The sequence below is a fragment of the Salmo salar genome, chromosome 20 (genome assembly GCF_965601325.2).
Source record: "Salmo salar chromosome 20, fSalSal1, whole genome shotgun sequence".
Lineage (NCBI taxonomy): Eukaryota > Metazoa > Chordata > Actinopteri > Salmoniformes > Salmonidae > Salmo > Salmo salar.
Genome location: NC_138310.1, coordinates 47,293,218 through 47,302,550, shown reverse-complemented (window position 1 = coordinate 47,302,550; position 9,333 = coordinate 47,293,218). Strand labels below are relative to the sequence as shown.

At 43.8% G+C, this 9,333-nt stretch overlaps 2 protein-coding genes across 3 annotated transcripts; one reads left to right on the top strand and one right to left on the bottom strand.

Moving 5' to 3' along the window:
* Positions 1–2,396: 2,396 nt before the first annotated feature.
* LOC123729225 (U1 small nuclear ribonucleoprotein A) lies at positions 2,397–5,338 on the bottom strand. Its single transcript, XM_045703503.2, has 7 exons — positions 5,172–5,338; positions 4,953–5,028; positions 4,663–4,835; positions 4,340–4,522; positions 3,983–4,150; positions 3,620–3,708; positions 2,397–3,374 (listed from the first exon to the last, which is right to left on the bottom strand). The coding sequence occupies exons 2-7, from the start codon at positions 5,023–5,025 to the stop codon at positions 3,215–3,217; spliced, it is 846 nt and encodes a 281-aa protein (XP_045559459.1). The 5' UTR covers positions 5,026–5,028; positions 5,172–5,338; the 3' UTR covers positions 2,397–3,214.
* Positions 5,339–5,474: 136 nt separating this feature from the next.
* On the top strand, positions 5,475–8,892 carry actmap (actin maturation protease). 2 transcript variants are annotated; one of them, XM_045703502.1, is made up of 7 exons: positions 5,475–5,892; positions 6,213–6,418; positions 7,054–7,122; positions 7,317–7,441; positions 7,560–7,689; positions 7,970–8,040; positions 8,133–8,892. In XM_045703502.1, the coding sequence occupies exons 2-7, from the start codon at positions 6,258–6,260 to the stop codon at positions 8,468–8,470; spliced, it is 894 nt and encodes a 297-aa protein (XP_045559458.1). In that variant the 5' UTR covers positions 5,475–5,892; positions 6,213–6,257; the 3' UTR covers positions 8,471–8,892. The 2 variants fall into 2 exon arrangements, with proteins under 2 accessions (XP_045559458.1, XP_045559457.1); XM_045703501.2 differs by having other exon boundaries at positions 5,875–6,008.
* Positions 8,893–9,333: the final 441 nt, after the last annotated feature.

Genomic DNA, 9,333 nt, shown 5'->3' with positions numbered 1-9,333 from the left:
ATCAAAAGTGCAGACAAGAGGCCAGATCAAAGTTTAGACTACAGTCCCACCAGTCCGCTTACTGCAACATGCTGGGAAAAGCATCATATTTCTCACTGCATGAGTTAGACACATAGAGGATGCAACATTGTACCTGTCCCATTATAGTGTCTGTAAGAACATGGGCATCTCCATTTTGCAGTGGTGTAAAGTACTTAAGTAAAAATACTTTAAAGTACTACTTAAGTCATTTTTTGGGGGTGTCTGTACTTTACTATTCATATTTTTTACAACTTTTACTTCACTTCATTCCTAAAGAAAAGAATGTACTTTTAACTCCTTACATTTTCCCTGACACCCAAAAGTACTCATTACATTTTGAATGCTCAGCAGGACAGGAAAATTGTCTAATTCATGCTTATCAAGAGAACATCCCTGGTCATCCCTACTGCTTCTGATCTGACAGCCTCACTTCGTTTGTAAATTATGTCTGAGCGTTGTTAACTGTGCCCCTCGTTATCCGTAAATAATTATTTTTTAAAACAAGAAAATTGTGTCGTCTGGTTTGCTTAATATAAGGAATGTGACATTATTTTTGCTTTAACTTTTTATACTTAAGTACATTTAAAACCAATTACTTTTAGACTTTTACTCAAGTAGTATTTTACTGGGTGACTTTTACTTAAGTAATTTTCTTTTAAGGTATCTTTACTTTTACTCAAGTATGAAAATTGGGTATTTTTTCCACCACTGCCATTTTGATGTAGTCAAATTTCTTCTATTTGTATGAGTTGGTAAACAAACTGAAAGGGTGAACACTGCCACCTGGAGTGTGTGTTTGAACAGGTATAAAGCCAAGGTTGACGATTTACCACCTGCAGTTATGGAAGGTTTGCTCATGAGTATAATTCATTGGCTGATCCATAGATGGAAAAAGGCCTCATTATGTCTGTGCCAGTATGGCTGGCGTCTGTGACAGCCTCAATGGTGCTGCCCATGCTATCTCCATTTTGAAGTAGTCCATTTTCTTCTTCACGATTGACTGATCCTTCCTGATGACCCAGTTGGACATGTCACCAGGAGGGATCAGCCAATGAAGTTTGAAGTCTCATCCAGTTGACTACATAAAAAAAGGAAGCTCTCAATGGCGCTGCCCATGTTAATACAGCCTTTTGGCCACAAGAGGCCTTGATCATTCTCTATGGGCTGATCCCTCCTGATGACCTGGATGGAATTATGTGATCCTTCCTTAACCCATAGGAAGTCCCACCCAGTTGACTACTTCAAAAATGGTGAAATTCCTCAATGGCACTGCCCATGCTGAAACTGGCTTTTGGGCACTAGAGTCCTCTATCATTCAATGTGGTTAGACACTAGTCTCCTGACACGCCATGGAAAACACTGCCTTCATCGGGGTGTTAATCAAAACCATCGTTGTGGTTTTGGTACTGAAACACTGGTTCAGTATAAGATGTACATGAAGTTACAGTAGGCTGTTTGATAAAACATTTTAACTAGGCAAGTCAGCTAAGAACAAATTCTTATTTACAATGACGGCCTACCCCGGCTAAACCCTAACAACGCTGGGCCAATTGTGCCCCGCCATATTGGACTTCCAAATCCCGCCCGGTTGTGATACAGCCTGGAATTGAACCAGGGTCTGTAGTGACGCCTCTAGCACTGAGATGCAGTGCCTTAGACCCCGTCGCCACGCTGGAGCCCATCCCTATAGACATAATGATATCTCTGGTCTGGAGATACTAGATGTGCAAAAACCCATATCTGGGGCCATATGTAACAAACGTCTCGGAATAGGAGTGCTGAACTAGGATCAGGTGCTGTATCCACAAAGCATAGAGTAGGAGTGCTGATATAGGATCTGTCCATATAATCAGTCATCATGATCTAAAAGTTGTGGATAGGGGCCCAGGTCCCACTTCTCCATGTAATATTAATTGTGCTCTAGAAGGAAAGAGAAATCAGTAGACGGGTTGGCTGACGTCACAAAAAAATGCGCTCGTCGATGGGGCCGGAAGACATGCTTTGTTCTGATTTTGAACGTTCAGCTTGCAACAATGATGCGACGCTGCCATGTGGGAAATCGTAGGCGGCTTGTTTTATCTTGTCTTATTTGGAGGTGTTGAGACTGATTTCATGCCAATGCTAATCAGGGAAAATGTTGCTAGGTAACCCACAACTGTAACAATGTATTCGAGAGACAAGTGCTCATTATGCAAATGTATTTATGTTTCCAATAAACATTGAGACAAAATATAGATTGTTGTCAAAAATCGAAGCCAACCTAGCCCGTTTTGCCCCAGAGTCACACATGTGTCGGTTTTGTTGCTAAACAACCAGCCCGTCTATACAGCCCCCGGTGTCTCCCCGGACATAAAAGCAGAAATGTACACACAGCATTAGTCATTATAAAAAGCACACATTTTAATCAAACAATAAAGCTCCAGGTACAATGTCTGGGTGAAACAGACCCTGGGTGCAATGCTTATTAACAGACAAACAATAAAAAAATGTAATATACTTACATATAAACACCCGATTTTATCCTCAAGGAATGGGTGCAGAAACTGACATACTTTAAAATGTTTCTTAACCTGGCTATGGATATGCAAACGTCAGCTGACTATCCTCTATGTTGGCACCAAATCACTAAACCAATAGTCCTTACACGTTAGCGTTTTCAAGCCTGGTGTCTGCATTCCTATCATCACAATCCCGCCCTTATATCTTCTCTAAACCGCTGGTAACCTACCATCAGATACAAAGAAAGTCATCTCCAGTTATTCTAAATTAGTGTGGGATCACAGGAAGGGCAGTAACAAGACAATTACAAGAAGAAAAAAAATCTATGCTGAAGTTCAAAACTAAGAGGGTAAAAAAACTTGCTCTCCTATAGGCGTCGTTGATGAAGGGGATCGTCCAATCACCACTCCTTACCTTCTGGTGGAGGCTGAAAGAATTCTTATGTCATAATCTGTAAGCAGAGCAGGGAGCAGCACACAAATGTTTAAGGGAGCCTATAGATGATAGATGTGTCTTGGGAGGGGAACTTTGGGGGGGGGGGGGGGGGGGGGACTTAGCGAAGGACAGGTTAGTAGTCGGCTCTGTGCTAGTAAAGTTTATGGCGGAAGAGGTGTCTCTCTGTGTGTGTGGTTGCGCGTGCGCGCGAGTGTGTGTGTGTGAGAGAGTGTAAACCACCCAAGAGCTCTCTGGTGTGTTATTTCTTGGCGAAAGAGATCTTCATGGCGTTGGTCTGGGTGATCTTGAAGCCCTGTAGTGCCTCCCTGGCCGCTCCAGCCTGCACGTCATTATCAAACTCCACAAAGGCAATGTCGTGGCGACCAGGCACCAGACGCACCTCTTTGAACCCAGGGAACCTGAAGTGGGAAAACAGTCAACATCGGGACAGAGCTTCGGGGCAGACTTGTTAAAGACATCAAGGGTCTATACTTGACGACATGTTCAATCTCACCATACACAAACGCTAGTTAAGATAACCACTATATTGGAAACTGAACAGATATGTTCCAATACTACAGAACATGGAGGAATAAACATTACATTTTTCACACTGCACCAAGGAGTATAGGAGAAGGGGAGAATAAAATGTAGAGGTACTAACTGGTTGAAGAGCATAGACAGCATGAGCTCGTTGGTCTCCTCTGGGAGGTTGGTGAGGAAAAGGATGTGGTTGGGAGGGTTTTCTGCAACCTGGAGGTAAGGACGATTACATTTATCAATATAAAAAAATGTAAGTTAGAGTGAGATTATACAGTCAGATGAATGACAAGCAAACTCAAAATTACAATGTTCCACCTAACAGACCTGCTGCGTAGTTATTGGCTCAGCGTCGTCTGGGTTAGGGTTTGGCCGTCATTGTAAATAAGAATTTGTTCTTAACTGACTTGCCTAGTTAAATAAAAGGTTAAATAAAAAAAATTCACAAGATATAAACGAACACTGATAAACAAATTGTGATCCATACCTGGGCGTGGGGCATTTGCCCGGGCATCATCGCACCAGGAGGCATGGCACCAGGGAGCATCCCCCCAGGGCCCATCCCCGGAGGAGGCATCATGCCTGGCGGGGGCATGTAGGGGGGCTGCCCTGGCATTGGCATCATACGAGGAGCTCCGCTCATGGGTGGCATTCCCTTCAGAAGACCAAGAATTTACAATGAAAATCAGCCGCACTAACATTTAGCGATACACGTGGAATAACACACAATCCGCCATTTTAGATAGACATGTCTTAAAGGAAACATGTTAAGCGCAATGACTAACAGTGGCATTGTGGATACAAACGTGGTTTTGTGTCTTCAGGCTCACAGTACAACACTTACGGGCATGGGTGTTGGAACTCCAGGGCCCATGGGTACTACAGGGGTCCCTGGCACACCTTTTTTGGCCCCTGCAGCCTCTGGGCCCTTGACCTTGGCCCTCTTCTCCTTCTTACGGTCACGCTCCACGTAGGTGCCCTTCATTTTAGCGATGATGTCAGAGTCCCCCTTGGCGTACCCAATACGCTGCCATGAGAAAGAGGTACAGTTGATGACGACGGGACTATTTACAGGAATGCATATTAGAGAAATATCATTATCTAGCTAAACATGTGTCCGGCAAAAGCTGGCTGATGTGTACCAAGGTGTTATTGGCAGTAGCTCACCATAGGTTTGTCATAGAATGGGAACCCCTGCATGGAACGCAGGGCATTGGAGGCGCTGTTGACCTCCTTGAAGATGACAAAGGCCTGACCCCTCATCTTCAGGGAGCGGGCAACCAAAATGTCCAGGATTTGACCAAACTGAGAGAAGATCGCGTACAACGACTTCTTCAGTTCTGGGTGACAAAGGGTACAAACAATACATGTTTAGGCAAGGAGCCATTGGCATGGTTGATGAGTAAACACAAACATGAGAGCAAAATCGAAAGGGGTAGCCAGCTTTAAGCTCTAACCATCTTTTTTAATCTTCTCGTTCAGGTTGTTGATGTATATGGTGTGGTTGAGGCGCATATCCGGAGCAGCCATCTTCTGTGAATTAAAACAGGCCAGTGTTAGCGCCCTATTGCCTCCAGTCTGCAAGTAGCTAGCTGTAGAATAAGTTGGTAGCTAACTTGCAAATTATAAACTATGTGAAATAGACAAAAACATAACAATTAAGAAGTTGTATTTACCTTCCAGTACTGGGATGCACAATGTAACCGGCCTCAAAAAGAAATGAATGAAACTAGCTACACGCGTAGCCAACCCTCTACCACTGGAGCCAGAAACACTTTATTTTTTGTGCTGGAGCTGCTAGCTAACGTAGACGACATAGAAACCCTTGATAGCTAACAAAGCCAACTATTTTTGATTGGCTGGTGTAACTTCCGGATCCTGTCAAGAACAGCTTTTCATTGGATTGTTTTAGCCACTCCCTTAATATCATTGGATATGTAGTGCTACATCTCAGACGCACCCGCCCCTTTTCACATTACCGCTCATTCACGAGAGTCAGCCTGAGCAAGATGCTGCGCAGATGGTCAAATTGATTTACTTCCACTCATCTAAAGAGATAGGCTTTAACATATCCTTATGATATTATCATCGTGCAATCTATTGAGTTTGAGAACCCATCATTGTTTCAAACAGCTATTATTTGGTTCAAAAGATGAACTACTTTTCAATGATTTTGTTATTGATAGATAGCTAGCGAAGTAGGTCTTCTGTTCTGTAACATTACTGTAGAACATGCCACATTGTAGCCGCAGCTACCACTTTAAACGATCGCCGTGCTTGTTACCAAATATGGCTTTATTCAGCTAGCTACTAGTGCTAACGTGTAAAAACGTCAAAATAGCTCCCAGGTCTGCGCTTGAAGTCGTCTCATTACAGCTAAAACAGCCATGCAATAAAGTGAGTGTTAATCAAACTGCATGTCATACGAACATATTTCAGAAACATATTTCGCAACTTTAGTCATGGTGTAACATATCTAGCTAGACATGGCATCAGATGGAGAAGTTCTGGCAGTAAGTTAAGCAATAAGAAGATAAATTAATAGGTCTAGTAATGTTTATGTAAATGTTTTATGTATCACTAAATCATTAATGCAACTTTATTCCATCTCTGGGTCATATGTGTCATTTCAATAGCTTCCTGTCATGTAGTTAAATAAAGGTAATATATATATATATATATAAGGTAGTGGAGCCCTTATCATTCCCTTCTCTCAGTCTCTTATCACACAGAATTGCACAGCAGTGACAGAGGGTATTTCAATGGAGCGTCCACCTCCTCCACCACCACCAGGACCACCCCCACCAACAGCTGCCTCGGGCCCAAGCAAGAAGAAGCTGTACCAGGCCATAGCGGCAGGAAAGACCCCTGTCGAGGGGGATCATGCAGAGGCCCGGTTGCTGCTCAGTCAGAGGGAGAGCAGGTGAGGCGAACTGCCTACAGAAAAACAGAAGTTATCAGACAAGCGTAGAAGCTAAAGCCTATTCAGGATCTCCAACGTGGTGGTTGGAAAATCACTGAAAGAACTCTGCAGGTAGTGTAGCAGTTAAGAGCGTTGGGCCCGTAACCGAAAGAGTTGCTGGTTCTAATTCCAAAGCTGACTAAGTGAAAAATCTGAGCAAGGCACTTAACCTGTAATTGCCCCTGTAAGTCACTCTGGATAAGAGCATCTGCTAAATGACTAAAATGGAAAATGTCTACGCAGTAATTTTTTTTCATAGGGCCTACAGGTTATGGAATGGGGTCATCAGTCACACATTGGGTAACACTCTCCACCTTTATAATCAGTGCACTGGGGTGGGGGTGTTCTGCACCTGGGCATTCAGTTTAGAACAGTTTCTGTCCATGAAAGCAGCACTGTAGTGATCCTGTGGGAGTTGCAACTACAAACAGAACACAAATGCAAGAAAATAGATGACGCTCTGAGCTATCCCACCAAGACCAAGCTACTGTACATACTACTGTGATTATATGCATTATTCAATAACTAATTTGTTACCAGGTGGCAGTAGGAACGTCTGTTTTGTGGTGTGGTTGACTGTTTACTGGTTGACGTAGTTTCAGGAAGGACCTGCAGTGGATGCTGTTTAACAAGTATGTGCCTTCCCTCATCCAAGACGGCCCACAGTAAGTCACGTAAAGCTTTATTTAGGCTTTTCAAAATGGAGCCGTCCTCCATTGAAGTAATCACTGATCTAATACATGTGCATTCATCATTCTTCCCTAAGCTGATGTATCTTGTTTGTAGTTTTGTCGTTAAAGGTGACGTTATACTTCCTAAGGTACATACCCCTGCCTGAGGTGTGTGTTTTTACCTGTAGATGTGGTCTGGTGGCTCTATGGATGGCTGGTCACCTGCTACAGCCCCCTTTGTGTGTTTCCATGGAGACCGTAGTCCAGACAGCGATGGACAGGGGCTACACAGCACAGGGGGAGATGTTCTCCGGTAATGCTTTAGTCTTCTATGCTGCATACTCTCAACGACACCAGCAGAGCTATACTTTATTAGTGAGACTAATGTGTGTGTGTGTGTGTGTGTGTGTGTGTGTGTGTATCTGATTCAGCTAGTGACATGGCCATGCTTGCAGAGGAGGTGTGTGGGTGCAGGGCTGAGCTTCTGTCAGGAGGGATGAGTGGAGACAACTCAACAGCCGTCCTGAAACACCTGGCTGACGGACAAGCCGTCCTCATCCCGGATCCTTTACACTCTCTCACATTCAGGCTGTTCGGAAGGACCCATCTGCTCCCGTCAGTCTGTCTCGGGTAGTGTCGTTAGCTACTGATAGATGTTGTTCTTAAGGTAACCTAGTGGCAGTTATTAGGTTGTTATCATGTATTTGACACTTTTACAATAACATTTTGAAGTAAATACAACGTTAATAGCTAACTGTTATCTGGAATATTTATTATACAGTATATGAGTAAAGCGATTTGTACTGTATGTGTTTTGAGGTCTTTGACTGCATAAACACAGATATGACGAGGATTTCAACCACGAGCCATGCCAACGCACCGGACACAGGGCACACTGGGCAGTGGCCTCAGGTTAGACCGGAGCTCCTTGACTGCAACACACACACACTCAATTCCCATGTCTTGACATTTGACCCTTCCTATAACCTCTCTATCTCTCCCAGGTGTCTTGTTGGGTCTGGACCAGGACAGCTTGAGCAGAGAGCACACCCAACCTGACCCCACCCTGCCCTGGCTACTCCTGCCCCAGGACAGCCCCTCATGCCCATTCCCCTGTCCCACTGTGGGGGCAAGAGAAGCATACATCCTGGCCAAGCAGGGCAAGAGCCTGCGCTACCAGCTGTGGAACCTGGACAAGGTGGCCCAAAGCAATGCCCAGCTCAGGGAGATAGATCCCCAGAGGGCTGGGGACAGTACCCAGTACGTGGTACCCAAGGGAGGGGTGGAAGTTGGGCTGGCAGGCCAGGTCGTGTTGCTCCACACTGGGGGACAGACTCAGTGATCATGGGCCTTCTCTCCTGGAGCACTGCTATGGTACAAATTGAGACTCATTGGCCTGGACACAGGAAAGCATGACAGTCTATAATACTAAGTATAGGACATGATGAAAGGGTCTAAGGATGCTTTCCTGGGTTGGCAGTCATTTGTTCTATAGGACACCGGAGGACGATCATAACACAGTTCTTATCTGTCTACTACTTATCAGAATGTAAAGTGGACTTTTGCCAAATCTGTGGCTCCTCTATGGAGCCTATTTTTCAGTACCTGAACAGATCCTGTGCCTTACTGAAGTGTTTCATTCACTTCACATGGTCGAACAGGCTGTAATATTGCATACGACGAGAACCCCGTACCTACCTGTATTTATACTGATTATCAAGCAACCCCAAGTGCACACAGAATAAACATATGTACTATTGTCAATAGTTCGTATCATTGAAATGTGACCGTGTCTATACGAGCGTTTCTGGATATGAGGTACACATGTTTTTTTTTAAGTCATTCCACAATGTAATGCTCACAGGAACCATATAATATACTGTCCCCTTCATATGTATTTGGACAGTGAAGCTAACATTTTTTAAATTATACTCCATTTTGGATTTGAGATCAAATGTTTCATGAGGTGACAGTACAGAATGTCATCTTTTATTTGACAGTATTTTCATACATATCGGTTTTACTGTTTAGAAATGAAAGCGCTTTATGTATCTAACTCCCCCCATGTTAAGTCTTAAGTATTTGGACAAAGTCGCTTAGTGTATTAAAGTTGTCAAGTTTAGTATTTGGTCCCATATTCCTTACACGCAATGACTACATCAAGCTTGTGACTACACACTCGTTGGATGCAGTTTGTTTTGGGTT